Below are 18,420 nucleotides of genomic sequence, written 5' to 3'. Positions count from 1 at the left end.
TGCCAGACAAAATGCATGAGGCGTAGGACGTAGGCCCTAATCATCTTCTTTTTTGAAGTAGCGTCTGTATTATATAAGATAAGAAGATATTTATATAATAGTCTATAAAAGATCTAGATCTCTACGGAATATAAAGAAATAAGAAATAAGCTGCATTACAGACTATGAGTATGTTTAATCAAATAAAATATTTAAAGTCCAGTTTATAAAGTTTACTTTGTACTTTGCAACCATCCTCTGTAAAGCTTTATCCCTTTTTGTTCTCATTTTTGTAAGTAGGTCACGTAGGTGTCTGGAAGTATTTCTGTTATTGATTATACTATATGCGTGCGTACCTTGTAGGGTGTATTACAACTGCGAGTTTCTAGAACATGACATCCGCCACAAGAATGAACAGGTGCCACCAGGAACACAGACTTAATAACCAAGTTCACTCAAGATGAAAATTCAATAACGTTTAATACAGAATGGGCCACAGTCTAGTCCGTCATTAATAACGATGTTATCCCCTCAAGAGTCTAGCAGTAACTGATTAATAAAAGTATGTTCTAATCTCTAACCCAAAGTCTATGTCGTCCCTATACAATGTATGTTCACCGTCAGTCTCATAAAGTGCAAAACTAAACTAACTAAACTAGCTATCATGACCTAATTTTTTATAATAGGTGATGCATACATTAACTTGTAAATTACAGACGTTACCCACACACACACACACACACACAAATTTGGAACGACGAACGAAGGGAATTCGATATTGAGGCTTCTTCAAGACAACATACTAACAACTGTGCCAAGGAAAGTGCTTATGAAAATAGAAGGTTTTATAATTATATTTTGCTGGTTTCAAACTTTAAAGCGGCCACCTATTTCTTTATACATATTTTAAAGGGGACTAATTCAGCTTATACCACCACACCAGTCAAGTGCATTTTCTTTCCCTTAAAGTTAAATAAGTGTGTAAAATTTCAGCTTGATTCGAGATTGGGTGTGGAGGAAATAACATTGACACATTAAAGTGTTGTTTAAACCCTCCCTCTGTCCCCTCATGCAACGCCCATGAGTGCCAAACAGACTGCACACAATCAGAGAAAGAAAGTGTGTGTGTGTGTGAGAGAGAGAACTATTGCAATGTGCATGTCATAAATTAGCAATATTCGAAGTATTCACTTAGCGAGATCAAATGTAATCACTGCACTCTAAAAGGAATACCTTATATCTCTGGTACTCTTACCCTTTTTTGGCGTTTGAATTTACAGCACTAAAATAATATCGGTTTAAGTATAGGCTAGATTTCTAGGTCTCGATACTTCCTGTTAGATAATGAGTAATTGTTTTTTATCTGAGAACGATTATTATAGAAGCGTATATAAAGGTTACCCTTTAATAGAAAAGATTTAATACCAACATGGTCTAGTATGCTTGGATGATGGCTGAAAATTCTCCAGTGTTGTTAATTGTAATATTTTACCTTGCTATATGTGCCAACGCCATTGAAATAAGTGAGAGTTTGGGATTTATATATATTTATATATATAAACAGGCCTATATATTTACCATTTATATATTCAGAGAGAGTGATTGGATGGATAGATAGATAGATAGATAGATAGATAGATAGATAAATTGATTGATAGATTTTTTGGTTGATAGATAGATAGATAGATTGATTGATAGATAGATTGATTGATAGATAGATTGATTGATAGATTGATAGGTTGGTTGATTGATTGATAGATTGATTGATTGATAGATTGATAGATAGATAGATAGATAGATAGATAGATAGATAGATAGATAGATAGATAGATAGATTTGATTGATTGATTGGATGAAAGACAGACAGAAAAACAGGAATAAGAAAGATACATATATATGTCTATAAAATATTGTAATAAAAGGCATTACTACTATTAGACTGTGGAGGGCGATTGACTGGTCAAGCAGGCTCATTATCATCCCCAAACATTGGAGGCAACTACCCAAACAATGCATACTGTGTTTGGAACATCACTGTCGCTTCTGGACAAGTTATTGACCTAAGGTAAATATTGATGTTTTTGTCTAGTTATTGACTTAAGTAAATACAGATGTTTTTGTCTAACTCCTTAAAATATAAGACTACTTTATATACCGGGCCCTTTCGATCTGTTTCGAATGAAAACAACGAGGCATCCAGATATTTTCACTCCATGCAGATTGACAACATTATTTATTTTAAAGACGGTTTTTAAATAAATTCACAAAGCACAAACTTAACCATTATTTCTCCTTAATATGATTCCAACAGATAATATCACATTAAAAATAAGTAATATAATTTTTAAAAACTTAAAATAAAAAAAAAAGCTTATATTAAGCATATTAGTTTGGATCAGTCATGTAATTAATTTTGTAATAGATTTAGAATAACTATAAAAAAGAATGTATAAAAATAAAAAAAAAGGGGGGAAGGAATGACCTGAATTCGAATTCATGGCTCAAGGCCTTCCCAGGACTCTCATGCCAACACGGTAACCACTCTGCTTGCGAAGAGCCTATGAACACGGAAGATTGTCTAATTATCTATGGTTTCTATAGTCTCGTCCTGTTTTTCCTGTTGTTTTCACTTAGACTGTAATAGCACTAAGTACATTAGCCTATATAAGAATTTGATTGATTTAAAGTGTCATTGTGGGCCCCTATGGGTCATGGGCCCGTGTTCATTGAACCCCTTCGCGCCATGGATGCTACGTCAGTGAGTCTGAATAAAAGCTTAGAGGCTACTAGTATTAAGATCATTGACAACATACAAACCCCACTTGGGAACCTATTGGAAAAAAAAGCATTCTAAACAAAGAATGAGGTCAGGACCGCAACACGTAGAACAAGTACAAGATAAAACATACCATGCTCAAGACAATATCTCTTTTGTTCCCTTAGCAATACAAAAATTATTGAATAAAATCCAAGTTTTGTGATGTAAAATTAGCATATAATGTTAAAGTGACATTGTCGCATGAATGTATATTTTGTGTGCTTTCATATAAATCTTTCCTCAGGGATAAAGATTATTTCCCTTGCTATTATAATTAATTATCCTTATTTATTATTACTTCAGTTTTGTTTTCCAATAATTCTTTTGTACAGATCTCTTTTTCTGTAAGGTTTCAAACGCCTTTTTTTTCAAGCGCACCTTTATAAATACACCAGCTACATGATGGCTACATTATTACATCAGATAGCTAACAAAACAATTCAAACAAGTGACACCACTATAGGGTCAGTGTAAACCGTTAAGATCACATTATATAGCCACCCCTGTCATTTTCCGCTAGAAATATATATTCCGACAAAAAAAGTGTATTTTGGTTTGTTATTTTTGTCGAGTCGGCTACTTACATGCGTGACAAGACTGACACATGAAATGCAGAGGACGTAGCTATCTTCTATTTGAAGTAACGTCTGTAATCAATCTATAAGATAATATTCACTCTTGCTCAACTATAATGACTATAACTATAATTTCGATTATGTTTTGACAATTAATCAAGAGGTATGTTTTAAAATGTAAGGTTTTAAGAATCAAAAATAGAAACTGACTTAACATCAAACAATTCATTTCCAAATGAAGAATATTTTAAAATCTTTTGTTTAGGTCATCATAGAAATTTAAACAATAGTAAACACTAGTGAGGGGCCAGTTAATTATTATTCAAGTTGTCATATCGAATGAAATGACTTTTAGCGAAGAAGTTATTTTAATTGTATACAATATTCATCTTTCTGCGGACCCCTTTCGGTCGTCTTGCGGACGCGTGTGGTCCGCGGACCCCAGTTTGAGAACCACTGATCTAAAATAATCCTAACATGTTTTTATAATCTAATGAAATCAGTCTATCAGATTCTTGCTGTACGTTGCGTATGTGTTAGCGTAAATACCATTAATTAGACTTTAGAACTATATAAATAATATCTTTTGTTCCACATGTGCATAAGTGATTATTTAAAAAATATATAATTTTATCAACTAATCAATTACACACAGATTTAAAACGCTTGACCTGGACAGAACTGGAGATCAGAGCTGCAAAGACTATGTGGAAGTTTATGATGGCCGTTCTGAGAATGATCTTCGACTGGGTGGCCGATACTGTGGTTTCTCTAGTGACTCTGGTCTGGCTGCAGTGAAGATTCGATCGTCAAGTAATGTTATGCTCGTGACCTTTAAATCTGACGACAGGGTTACAAGAACTGGATTTACAGCTTCCTACTGGGCACATGGTAAGCATACATTAGATCAAATGTCTGTTACCAGTACTGTTAGTTATAATCAACTAGAGAACACAATAAGCATGGCTATCACTTTAAAGTGTGGTCCATAAAGGATTTCTATTAAATAATTAATACCCCAACGAACACCAACATTGCAATACTAACTCCCTCGCCAACGGTTATACTTCTTAATAGTGACAGCATACACAATGTTAACGCTTACAATTAGTTATATGCCTCTCCTTGTATTTGATCACAAAATAATATAGTAGTATTATAGTTGTAAACCAAACGCACTGTTATAACCCTGCCATGCACACCGCCATCCAAACAATTGCTTACTTTGATATATTGTTAATATATGCTATCTGTACATGAATGTCAGCACATTTGATAATGAGGAACTCTTATGGTGTAAATACAATAGTTGACTCTGTCCTAGTTACATGAATAATTTTTTAAAATTACATATATAATTTAGTATGGCTTCCTCTCTTTGGAAAGGCAATGGATGCGCCCAAATGAGTCACAGGTTTTGGTTTAATCTTGAGACGGGGCAGAATCTGGTATGACTAAGCAAGCCAATTCTAGAGCGGCAGACTTTGCCACAATTCATACATATATAATCTACAGATATATTATTAGATTGATTTTACATTTGTAAGCCATTAACATTGTCACTAGGATGGTGTTTACACACACGTCAACAACTTAATGAAAGGACTTTACAATATCACACTGATTTCAGATTGTCCCCCTTTCATGTACGGTGACGAAAAGTGCAACACATCGTGTATCTGTCACAAAAATAACACGAACTATTGTGGCAATTTTGATGGTCGGTGCTACTGTAAAAACGGATGGATGTACTCTGATTGTTCGATTCTTCAGAATTATTGTACAGAACCTAACACATGCCCAGGACCGTACTCCAATTGCACTAGTCTACCAGGAGGACATGATTGTGTTTGTCCAATCGGAATGACACTCGAAGATGACAGGTGTATTGGTACGTTAAACTTGTACTTTCTTGACTTGAACTGATAGTGAAACTGTAACTAACGATATGTAAATCTGTAGATATCTTATCTTATATATTACAGATATTGAAGGATTTTTCTATCTATCTATCTATCTATCTATCTATCTATCTATCTATCTATCTATCTATCTATCTATCTATCTATATATATATATATATATATATATATATATATTGCTTGTAATACTTTTGTTCAGACTCTGCGACTTGTACTAAAAAGAATTGCTCTCATGCTTGTGGTGTGACACCAGACAACCCAGAAATAGAGACTTGCTATTGTCCCAAAGGAATGAAGCTGAATTCCACGGATAATTCCACTTGCTTCGGTTAGTATTTAACAGATCCTTGATACATTTTGTTTGATGATGAACATTAGGGAAAAAACAACTAGTTCCTCTAAAGTATGGATGGCGGTTAGATTAAGTGATTTGTTCTTCGGGTTGTCTCTAAGATCCTTTAAACATTGTTAGTGTAACTATTTTTATTTGCTTTATGTGTTTCGGATTTTCCTTCAGAATTGAAGATTATCCCTAGCCTTTATCTCCTTTGGGGGGGGGGGGGATAGTGGCGGGTAGGGTTCGAATCCGGAGCATCGGGACAAGTGTCCTGAGCGCATATCACACGGCCGTCAGTAGGTTTGGTTAGGTATGTAGGGTCAGATGTCTTCATTTCTAATGGAAATTCAACGAAAAGTAAATCAAGACAGTATTAAAAGTATTTTTAAAAAGTTTTTTTTTAATATTATACAGTATTTTTAAACAGTGTTTAAAAAATATGTATTATAAAGTATTTTTAAAAGTATTTTGAAAAAGGATTACAAAGTATTTTTTAAAGTATAAAAAAAGTATTTTAAAAAAGTATTTTTAAAAAGTATTTTGAAAAAGTATAAAAGTATAATAGGCTACATAAAACACAAATGACTAAACTATAATTTACAAAAAGAAAAACAAAACTTAATTAAATACTCAGAAAGACACAAAGAGATTCTTCTTCAATTACATTCGCTAGAACCATTCATACAAGTGCTCATTCTTCCTTAGTGCCATTAGATAATGGAATTGGTTGCATGAATCAGCCAGGAAAACCAAAGACTTGTCAGAGTACTGATTAACATGCATTACTAGATTGACACATGAAATGCGCAGGACGTAATTATCTTCTTTTTTTTTGAAGTAACGTCTGTAATCTATAAGATAAGATATAATTTAAAACATTAATTTTTCAGGAACTGGGATATGTGTAATTGGAAATGTCCTTAATTAATTAATTTACAACAGCGAGAACAGTGTATTATCTTCCTTGGTGATACGTAGTTAAAAGGCTTTTTTTTTTTTCAATTCTTCCTGTTAGCTAATATTCTCTTCATAGTCTAATGAAGTTGGAGAGTAGAAGTCAGAAGTATATATAAAATACCGACGTCACTTCGAAAAAGAAGATGATTACGTCTTACGCGTCATGTATGTTAACCAATGACTTAAATTCTTCCAAGTCATTAGTTTTCCTGGCTGGATCAGGCAACCCAGTCCATGCTCAAATAGCATTTTTTTTTAAACCCTCTGTTTCAGATTGTGAGGAAAGCAGGTATGGAGAAGACTGTCAGTATACATGTAACTGCAATCGAATTAATTCTATTTCTTGTAATAAAAGTAATGGCCTATGTAACTGTCACATTGGCTGGCAGGGTCCAACATGTAACGATGATGTCGATGAATGTACGCTAATGAGACAACCTTGTAATTCTAGCGTTCAATGTTACAACACTCAGGGGTCGTATCAATGTCTCTGTTTACCGGGATACGAAAAAACATCAGTGGATTCAGAATGTAAAGGTACTGTAACTCTTTAAAAATAATAATAGAAAACATGTTAAAATGCAGTGTTTCTCAAACTTTTATCAGAGGCGCACCCCTCCACCCCCCCCCCCAACAAAACCATAAAAAAGAAAATTCGATCGCGTCCCCTTAACCTTTTGAAATCTTAAGGGCTCTTTTATCTTTAACCTTTCACTGTCCTGAAGTGTTTTTAAAATATAGGAAAAAGAAACATTAAATAAAAGCTAATAATAATAAAATCTTTGCAAATATAGGCCTATTACAATATGTTCTCAATCCAATTTTATGTCATGAATCTCTTTATCTTACAGGCGTTAAATAAAATAAATTATAGCTTTTATGTAGTGCTACTTTGATGCTTATAGCATGGTCCAATCTCATTTGTGTACCAGTGGGGGAAGGGGGTATCTGGGAGAAGGTTTTCCGTGCTGCCTTTATGCGCTCAGTAAACACAACCTCGAGCCCCCTTCATAGATAGCTGAGCCAAGCCCCGTTCAAGCGTACTTAGCCTCCCCACCACCCTTCCCATGTTACTTCAAAAAGAATTTCAATTTTTATGACACATTTAAAGTTGTTGATACATTAATAGATTTTCAATAGAAGACTAAACTAAATTTTGGTATACGCATTAGCACGTCCCAGAGTCCACCCAACTTTAATTGGGTACCTGACAACGGTACGTGACGTTTTGGCGCGGCCGTTTTGTCGCAGCCGTTTTGTCGCAGGTGACGTTTTGGCGCGAGATATAATTTGATGATAATTTAATAAGCACATAGCTTTTATAACAATGTTTATTTCACTCTACTATAATATTGTATGTATAGTATGAGTTCTAACATCGTCCAGCGATTTTTTAAATAAGGTTTTTGATTTTTTCATGAATATATAATAAGTAAGTGTCCTAAATGGTAGTGAGATGCTATCCCCCCCCCCTTTTAATTATATGTGAGTCATGCTAAGAGCACTGGATGGCATTCTTCGATTTCTTTCCAAAAGACATTTAAAAAAAAAGAATTGACATTAGTTTAATATCCAAACAAGCTAAGATATAGATTGAGAAATTGGGTTAGGGGTGATTTGGGTGACACATCTCCCCTTGACGCGAGTTAAGTCAAACAAATGAAGACAAAACGAAAACCGAGCACAGGTCGTTTGCGTCATGCGTCTGGCGATCATATCCTTCAGATTGGTCATCACCTATGACACCTATCCCGCCCCCTCTCTTCTGGGCACATTTCACTCCTTGCATATACTCGTTCCTCCACCCCTTCCCCCTCTCTCTCTCTCTCTCTCGCGGGTAAGACGACAATCTGTTTCTAGCACTCCTCTTGATATCATTTCATTTTTTTTTATCTGTGTAGTAGGCCTAAATTAAAAAAAAATTTTTTTGAAAATAAAAATGGCCTCTTAATAAACAGACATACACAAACCAAAATGTTTATTAAAAAAAACGATGTGAAACACAAACACACATTTACATGCAGTAAATGATTAGTCACATTGATTAATGGACTTGTTATAGTTCACATAATATAAGTTTTGTTAGCGGATATAAAAAATAATTATTCAACTTATGTACAAAAACTACTAATGTTTTTCGCTTAAAAATGTGTTTAAAAATGTATAATAAACAGTTTTTTTTTTCACTATATTATACGAAGATAAACAAAGTATACATTCTACCCCTCCCTCCCAACGAAACAAAAGTCTTAATAACTCTGACTATTTCATGCACGCATACTGTGAAGTATGGATGGCAGCCTATTCCTGTGTAATATTAGTGATTTAGACAATAATTATATAACAAACTTAAATACCAACAATAACGGACAAAAGTATCTCTTGTTCTGTAGCACGAAAATACGTTCAACACAAACGCACATACAAAACATATAGATATGCCCATATCATTCTTTTACAAAAAATGGCCTTCGCGGCAAAACCTCTGCGCCAAAACGTCCTGCTTCGACCTGACAATAATTGGGGAAAAGTAAAGGCAGTTGGTTGTTGTGCTGACCACATGACACCATCCTCAACCGTGGGCCACAGAGACAAATGACCTTTACATCATCTGCCCCATACAGAGGAAAGTCGGGTACATCTGGGGTAGCCTACTTCCTTTTTTTTTTAAAGTTGTACTCCCTGACCTCAGTAGCGCCCTAGGGGATGGCAATTTAAGTGGGGCAACTGCCCCAGGCCCTGCGCCTAAGGGGGCCCCGCGATCGTAGATTTCCTTGTCACCTTCAGCTTCGCAATCAAGATCAGTTCTCATTTACTAAGACTTGTTACTCAATATTTTTGGAAACCTTCCCGGCATCTAAGCTAATTAGGCCTATCATGCAAGGTCTTAACAAGACATTTTTTGTTTTCAAATACCGTTCAATTTCGGTATAAAGACAGCATCTTAATTATGACCTTTTATTGTTTACCAGTTCACCATGGGATTAATAAAAGGAGTGCGGAAGCAACCAATTAACATCTTTTATTTTGTAAATAAAGAATTTTCATAGGAAAACGCGTAGTGATCAAGTTTGAACTAGTTACTATGTTATACTTATTTCTACATCAAAGAATCTCGTCATTTTCTTGTCACATAAATCCGACTTTTGAAAAATTGATTTTTTAATGACAATTAATAAAGAAACATAGGCCAGTGTTTAAAAAAAATATATTTGTTTTTCACTATTTATTTTGAAAACCTGTGGTATTGCCCTTCTCGGCTTCTGCATCGCACACATTCACATTGTTCTTTGCCATTCGGATCGTGCATCGGGAGAGAAGATACATGAAATTATTAATAGTGCAAAGCGACAAGCTAGGAAAGTTCCGTGACTGAAACCGACTGCGACCGTCTAAGCAACTATTTAATTAATTTAATTTGGTTATTGCAAAAGTTCTGGTTCTCCACCGTAATTAATACTTTCCCACTCCAGCTTAGCAGAAATTATTATTAGTCTATCTACATCTCTAGATCTAGACTAGTTTGTGGATTTTTCATGCAAAATGATTATTAAGCATTACCATTAGTTACGTTTATTAACATAATTAGTGAAAGGCCAATAGTAGGCTACAGTACCTACGTAATAAGGTACTATGTTTAGTAGCAAAAAATAAAGCATACGAGTGTTAGAGGCGGACGAACTCATATGATTATAGTGTGATGTGACGCCGTCACCGTATGGTATATGTATATATAGGCTCAGGGCCCCGCATATATGACACTCGTCCAGGGTCCCGAGCTCTGCTAAGGCCGCCTATGCCTGACCTAATGTGACAGATTATAAGCAAATCGACTGGGGCAATCAAAATTCAAAATGATCTGAATATGAGATACGGTTTCCTCTTCCTGTCTGCCCTGGGCCCCAGCGCTATGAATCAAAGTTTGTCCTGAATAGTGGGAAATATGAACCAACATGACAGTGCTATGGCCTGTCCTTAACTGTGGTAGGCCTATATATATATATATATATATATATAGCTTGCTCAGTCCTGGGCAGCCTCTACCACCTCATGAGTTCATAGACTTCGCAGGCTATTTATCTAGAACTTGTCCCAGTACTGAAACAATTTCATTCAATTTGTTCATTTCTATCATTCAGTTAGAATCTAGATCTAGATTAGAACTAGACTATATTATATATATATATAGCTAATCTAGAGTTGCCATTCCATAATGATGTTGCTAGTTTAGTAATTAATGTTATTTGTTGGTATCCACTGCATTAATACCTGGGTGGCAGGGTGCTGTAGGGTCAGCTTATATAATAATATTGTGTAAAGCATTAATGATTGTAGGCCTACCAATGTTGGGAGGCCAATGGTTTGCAAAGCCTGTGCCACAGGTTTCAAGTCTGTGATTACAGCTAAATTCTAAACTTCACTTTCCTAGATTGAACCCTGCCCTATAAGAGTTAATCAAGATCTAGTTGTGCATGTTAATTAGATTTAAGACTTAAACACTTCTAAGTCAGAAAAGAAAGAGCCTTTTATCTTATCTTATCTTATATGATACAGACGTTACTTCAAAAAAGAAGATGAATACGTCCTACGCGTCATGCATTTAGTCATGCATGTTAACCATTGACTTAAATTCAGCCAAGTCACTGGTTTTCCTGGCTAGCTCAGGCAACCCATTCCATGCTCTAATAGCACTAGGGAAGAAGGAGTATTTGTACAAATTTGTCCTAGCATATGGGACGAGGAATGTGCCTTTATCTTTGTGTCTTTCAGAGTATTTTATTAAATTTTGTTTTTGTATTTGAAGATTATGGTTCAGTGTTTTATGTATGATTGCTACTTTACTTTTGAGCCTTCTGTCCTGAAGGCTTTCTAAATTTAGTGATTTTACTAAAGGTGTTACTCTGGTCAAATGTGAATATTCGTTTGTTATGAATCGCAGTGCTCTATTTTGTGTCTGTTCTAATTTCTTAATGTTTTCTTGAGTTGAGGGGTCCCAAACAGAGGATGCATATTCTATTATTGGCCTAACCAAGGTTAAATAACATTTTAGTTCTATGTTCTTATTTGATTTATAGAAATTTCTTTTAATAAATCCTAATGCTTTGTTTGATTTTTTTGTAGTTTCATCAATATGTGTAGATTATTTGTGTAGATGTTTCTTTTTTTTTTGTAAAAAGTACTTGAAAGGAGATAAAAAATAAAAGATAGCTTTCAATGTCTACTCAACATGAAGTTTCAGTTTATAAATTCTTAAGTTTAATTGTCTACAATAACCTATTGGTCTGTAGTAAAACAAGTATCATTAATTTATAAGAAGACTTGCTGATGATAGTACAGGGAAATTTTAGTAAATATGTATATATATATATATATATGTAAAGGTAAGTTCTAATAATTTATTTTGTATTTACTTAGAATGTGGACAAGTATTAAATGAGACTTTTGGCACTATAATTTCTGGTAGACATGCAGAAGTTACTAATTATTATAAATATGTTGAATGCAGTTGGACTATCAAGGCACCCATTGGAGAAGTTGTATCTCTTAGGTAAAAAATGTAATTATATATATATAACATCCCTTGTAACTGTTATTATCAACCAAGATGGTGTAAGAATAAACAGCTGATTTGACGTCTATAGTTAGCACCTAGAGTTTTATTATTATTTGTTTATGACAATCAACATATATTTTATTTGAAAAAACTATTTAATATAGTCTGTAGTGTTTTGTTTTTATTCTAAGGTATAGGAAGTGTTACATTTAAGTTGGGAGATAATTTTAAAGTAAAAAGAATAAGATTTTTTTTTTCTTAACAAAAAGAGGTAAACTACATGTGCTCTGAAAATTGTAAATAAGGCTATTAGGATTTGTTTTAAGAAAAATACTTTAAGGTTGTTACTTCAGGAACAGATTTCATTATATGATAGCCTCTTTTACTTACATAAATGAATGTAATTCTTCTGTTTCTCTCTTGATATGATATATATATAGATATATATTTCACCTTTCTGTTTTGTCATGCTTTTTAATTCATGACCACATATGTACATGCACGCAAACAGGCCTATGTTACAGTATTCTATCTCGGAAGTTGCTATCTTAAAACAAGTAATATTCAGCACAATATTAAATTTGTTATGTTCTAATGTGTCCCATTTGAATTGGTATAAACTGATACATGTGATTTCTGTGTTTAGTTTTCAGTACATTAATCTCTATAGTCGATGTGGGACGTACAGTTACTTGGAAATCTATGATATCATGAATGACACATCCACATTATTAGAATATGTCTATAACCCATCACCAAAGAGAATCATCAGAACAAAAGGAAATGAAATGAAAGTAGTTAGAATTCCTGCTAAGTGTTATTCTTTGTATGGATACCAATCTGCTGGATTTAATGCTACCTACTGGACTCATAGTAAGCCATTATGTCTTCTCATTATCTTAGTGTCATATTTCTTTTCACTCTCTTCATTAACCATTTTATGATTTGGAAGATGATATTTTACCATAAAAGAAAGTATCAACTAAAAGGTGGCTGTAATATATTATTAAAATCTGTATTAGTTGATAATATTCTATTTATTAGTCCCTTGTTATGTTTATATGTATTGCACAATTGTTTATTGTTGTTTGTGAACACAGTTTTTCAGGATGTGATGTACTAAAAATTTAATCCTTAAGAACATGAAGTTTTGTCTCTTAAAATTGTATTCAATACTAATTATCTACTAATTATCAATTCTTTATTTAAAATAGAACACTCAGTTAAATTTACATTTTAGGGAAACTTTTATGCTTCTACGCATCATGGTATAGCTTTATAAATAACCATTACAAAGGGCTCTTTTAAATAATTTATTACAATTCCTCTATTCACCTTGCAAATTCATTAGAACTGGGAAAAACCTTGACTGCTCCAACAATTTTTTCAGAAATTTGACAATTGATGTATAATATCTTTTGGAAAAGATATGCATTGGAAAACTTCTGTTTGATCATTATAATTTTTTGAAATATTATCTTATAAAATTTAATTTGGTCTTGAAAATCATATTATGAACAGATATTTATTGGGTATTTCCATATGTAGGCCTTAATATAAGAACAATTGCTATTAATTAATAGATATTCAAAAACATTTTGCACACTGTCTTTTAAGTCTGGATCTATAGCCCTATCATTCATCATCATCAAACTCCATTTTAGTGAAGGCTTGAGAGGCTCAAATCCTCTCATGGACAGAAACCCTACAGTTTTGCATAGTACATTTATGTCACCATACAAGTCAAGAATTTGCGGTTTCAGTGTTGAGATGGAGATCAGCAAGTCTAGGGCAGTCACAAAGAATATGAGACATGGTTTCCTCTTCTTTTCCACAGTGGGGGGTAACCTGAGTGGAAGTTTCTTCATAGCTGTGCGAAATATGAGCCAACTGGACAACTATATCCTTGCTCAGGCCCAAAACAGTGAGACACGGTCAATACAGTTCACTTTGTGTGCTCCCAGACTCTGCTGGCCATTTCTTTTTTACTTATACCAGCACTCAGACTACTTTTACATTTTTATTTTTTAGATTTTTGACTGAGCAGGATGGAAACTATCATAAGGCCTATCATTAGAATATTATATACTCAAGTAAAATTTTGATATCACACTCTAATCTAAGATTGATCAGACCACTGGTAGGACCACTACATGTCACCATTTCATTTCTCTAGGTTGTGATCCATTCATGTACAATGCTAACTGTTCAGAGCCATGTAGATGTGTACAAAATAATACAGAGAGATGCAATAGTACCACTGCGGAATGTATCTGTAAATCTGGATGATTTGGTACCTACTGCGATCAAGATGTCAATGAATGTCTCCAGTCAAAGTATAGCGTAGGCCTATGTCCTGACTATTCCAATTGTCTCAATCTGCCAGGATCTTATGAGTGCAGGTGTAAGGAAGGTCTAATGATGAGCCTCAACAACACTTGCATAAGTAAGTTAAATATTTAATTAGATGTTGCCTCTGTCTCTTTTTTTTAATTTAAAGTTTACTTTATTTAAGTGGAATACTCACTCTTCTGTTATGGAAGTCAAATTTGTTGCAATAAAATGTGTTCTTTTTTGAGTCCTTGTCAAGTCTCTCTTATTGATGATTATAGTTTTAATATTAGTATATTAGACTTTATTAAGTACTTGGATGTCTAGGGTTTGCTAAAGTTAACATATTTCAAATTTAGTAGTTATTACAAGGTATTATTATTTCATTGCTTCTGTTGTGATAACATATAAATTTTAGTGGACAAGTTCTAATTATATTTCTCAAGTTCAGCTGACAGACACACTATGCACACATATTCATACACAAAGTACATATGTGGATAATGATTTAAAATAAAATACTGAATTTATTATTATGAAAATAATTTAGGTATTAATATTTATGTATTTAATTATGTATGTAGTAAATTTCAATGATCAATTATGCGCTGTTGGAAGTGTGGTGGTTGAGCAGTAAAGCGCTTGGCTTTTGAAACAATGATTCTGGGTTCAAATCCTGGTGATGACTGGGACTTTTAATTTCCACCCAGCTATAATGGTAAACTGACATTAGTTGGGGAAAAGTAAAGGTGGTTGGTCATAATGCTGGCCACAAGAAACCCTCATTAACCATGGGGCACAAAATCAGATGACATTTACATCCTATAGATTGCAATCCCGTCGGAAATGGGAACTTTACTTTACTTTAATTATGCTTGGTATAGATTTACTCATATAAAGATCTAGAATACATATATTGTAAAACATGAATATTTTATATTAACTACAAAAATGTAAAACAAAGTTTATACTGTTTGTTAGACCTCTTTTCTAACATCAACATCAATACTCTAGCAACTACATGGCATTTATAACGGTAGCATCAGAGTCAGTAGTGACGTAATTCTGAGATGATCCTCAGCACAAAATTAAACCAATAATGGAGTTACCAACAACACTGCCAATAGCATTATAAACAGAGCACCAACATTGACTCTGGCAATAAATCAAAGCTAGAATCAGCTGCAATATTAACAACCTTACACTGCCACCATATGAAGATAAAACAACAAACTCTAGTGTCAATATAAAACTTACCCTACAATAGGGTCACAACAGTTCTTCTATATAGAAAATATCCAAGGCAATAAGGCTAAGGTTGTTTACTAAATTTTTTCTTATCCTCCATAACACAGACGTTACTTTAAAAAAAGAAGATGATTATGTCCTACGCGTCATGCATTTAGTCATGCATATTAACCAATGACCTAAATTCTGGCAAGTCACTGGTTTTCCTGGCTAGCTCAGGCAACCCATTCCATGCTCTAATAGCACTAGGGAAAAAGTAGCATTTGTACTAATTTGTCCAAGCATATGGAATGAGGAATGTGCCTTTATCTTTGTGTCTTTCTGAGTATTTTATTAAATTTTGTTTTGGTATTTGAAGATTATGGTTCAGTGTTTTATGTATAATTGCTACTTTACTTTTAAGTCTTCTATCCTGAAGGCTTTCTAAGTTTAGTGATTTTTCTAAAGATGTTACTCTGATGATCAAATGTGAATATTCGTTTGTAAGTTATGAATCTTACTGCTCTATTTTTTGTCTGTTCCAGTTTCTTAATGTTTTCTTTAGTTCAAGGGTCCCAAACAGAGGATGCATATTCTATTATTGGCCTTACCAAGGTTAAATAACATTTTAGTTTTATTTTCTTATTTGATTTATAGAAATTTCTAGATTATGAGACAATAATCCTCAAGACCATACCACACCTGACTAGATGTGAACAATGTGGCGAAATGTACAAACCGACAAGAAAAGAAAATTGCTTTCATAAAAATAAATGAATAAAACTCAAAACTAGTGTGGTGTTTAACCAACACAACAAAATGTCCTCCAATACAATTAAACACAGAATTTAATTTAACATTGGCAAATTGTATTCTATAATTTTTGTTTGTTTTTTCATTTCTAATTTCAGTAAACAACAACTTATCAACTGTTTGTAACACAAGGAACTGTTCTCATGTTTGTGTTAGTGTTTTTAACAATCAGACTGCTTCATCAATTGAACGATGCTATTGTCCTGTAGGAATGGAGCTAGAAGGAGATCAGTGTATTGGTAAGCTGAAAAAGATTGATTCGTCCGAGAATTAGTTATAGCCAGTGTTTTTGAGAAAATATTGACCTAGTACAATAAGTGTAATTAAAACCTGACATTTTCTATTTTAAATAATTTTAATAGTTATGTTAAAAATCTTTACAAAACTTCTTTTAAACATTGGCATTTCTTTCAAACAAGATGTTTTTCAGGTATAATAATAATAATAATAATCTTTATTGTCCTTATGGAAATTTGTCTTACAATTTGTGCATTACACCAAACAAAAAAAAACTATAATTTATAACTATGTTTTTAGGTTTCTATTTAATGATTTGATTGCCAGGGGAACAAAAGAGTTTTTGTGTGTGTTTGTCTTTGCTATCAGTGTCTTTTATCTCTTTTGTGATGGTAAAATCACAAAATCATGACCCAAAGGGTGATCTTTATTTCTAGAATCTGTTTAGCTTTTTTTATAGATGTTTGTGTCAAACAGCTGCCCAAATGGGGTTTGTTTCATTGCCAATGATTTTACCAGCAGCATTTAGGATTCTATAAAGTTTATATTCGTTTTTAATGCTCAGATTGCCATACCAGGCAGTGATACTAAAACTTAAAATATTGCAGATGTGAGCGTGATCTTATTTTCTCTTTATATTTACTATTAATGGAAATTTCCAAGACATCTAATCAGTCCAGATTCCAGGGGGCCAAACAATCCTCTAGTCCAGGGCCCCAACAAAAGGGGCCCCTTTTTTATTTGCATCATGTATACCTATTTAAAACTTTTTTACATGCAATGGGAAGGCAGAGGGAATTACGGCTACCCAGTTGTCTGGGTCCCCAATATTTCTGGCAGTGGCCTGATCTAATCTTTTCCTAATTAATTAGGTCATACATGCAATTAAAATCACATTGCTGCACTGTTACCTTTTTCCTAAAATGATAAAAAATAAACACTTTTATTTCTTTAAATAAATTTATTTGTGAATCATATTCTACCAATAATGTTTGGACAATACTCTCTGTCTGAAAGGGTTGGAAGATGAACAAAGTGTTAAAAAATATGCTGAAATAAATGATTAAGGTATGTTCATGTTGTAAATATTATTGTTTGTATTGCAGATTGTAGATCATTTTAATTTGGACCTGACTGTCAGTGGAATTGCGATTGTGTAATTAATAATACAAAATTGTGTCACCCTGTAACTGGAGGATGTGATTGCTGGAAAAACTGGACAGGCTCTTATTGTAGTGCTGATGTTGATGAATGTTATTTGCAAACATATAGCTGCCAACCACATTCACACTGTATAAATAGCTATGGAGGCTACCAATGTATTTGCACCGGAGAAGATGGCTATTTAACAGATGAGAATGGTACTTGTTATCATCTAGGTAAGAACATAAAGCAATTATAGTTTTAAAAATTTAGGACCCTTTTATATCTAGTAGCATATTTTCATGCATGTAACCCGCAGGCTATACAAGTTTTTACAAACAAATGGTAGCTATGGGAGGTATAAAAAAGCTATTTTACTCATAAATATAGCTTAACATAAACTATGGACACATCGATGTGTCTTTCTACCTCCTATAGTTTGCTGTGTGGTTGGGAAATGTTAATTGGAAAACTTTATAAATATCTCATTATCAACCTCTAGAAAACAAATGGTACCAATGCGCAGA

At 33.5% G+C, this 18,420-nt stretch overlaps 2 protein-coding genes across 2 annotated transcripts in view; both read left to right on the top strand.

The window, feature by feature from the left end:
• Positions 1-1,408: 1,408 nt before the first annotated feature.
• LOC106056137 (tolloid-like protein 2) lies at positions 1,409-17,987 on the top strand. Its single transcript, XM_056045479.1, has 11 exons — positions 1,409-1,502; positions 1,918-2,044; positions 4,028-4,263; positions 5,003-5,263; positions 5,494-5,622; positions 6,862-7,125; positions 12,004-12,136; positions 12,789-13,015; positions 14,319-14,588; positions 16,612-16,752; positions 17,857-17,987. The coding sequence occupies exons 1-9, from the start codon at positions 1,427-1,429 to the stop codon at positions 14,429-14,431; spliced, it is 1,566 nt and encodes a 521-aa protein (XP_055901454.1). The 5' UTR covers positions 1,409-1,426; the 3' UTR covers positions 14,432-14,588; positions 16,612-16,752; positions 17,857-17,987.
• LOC106065293 (fibrillin-2-like) overlaps positions 17,874-18,420 on the top strand; it is a gene marked incomplete at its 5' end in the record, with an annotated part of 39,350 nt that continues 38,803 nt past the window's right edge. The window contains one exon of the mRNA XM_056004251.1: positions 17,874-18,129. Coding sequence (XP_055860226.1) covers positions 17,874-18,129 — 256 coding nt within the window. The remainder of the gene's footprint in view (positions 18,130-18,420) is intronic.

Source organism: Biomphalaria glabrata, chromosome 11 (genome assembly GCF_947242115.1).
Source record: "Biomphalaria glabrata chromosome 11, xgBioGlab47.1, whole genome shotgun sequence".
Lineage (NCBI taxonomy): Eukaryota > Metazoa > Mollusca > Gastropoda > Planorbidae > Biomphalaria > Biomphalaria glabrata.
Note: the sequence above shows the minus strand (reverse complement) of the source record. Positions and strands in the feature narration are given on the sequence as shown.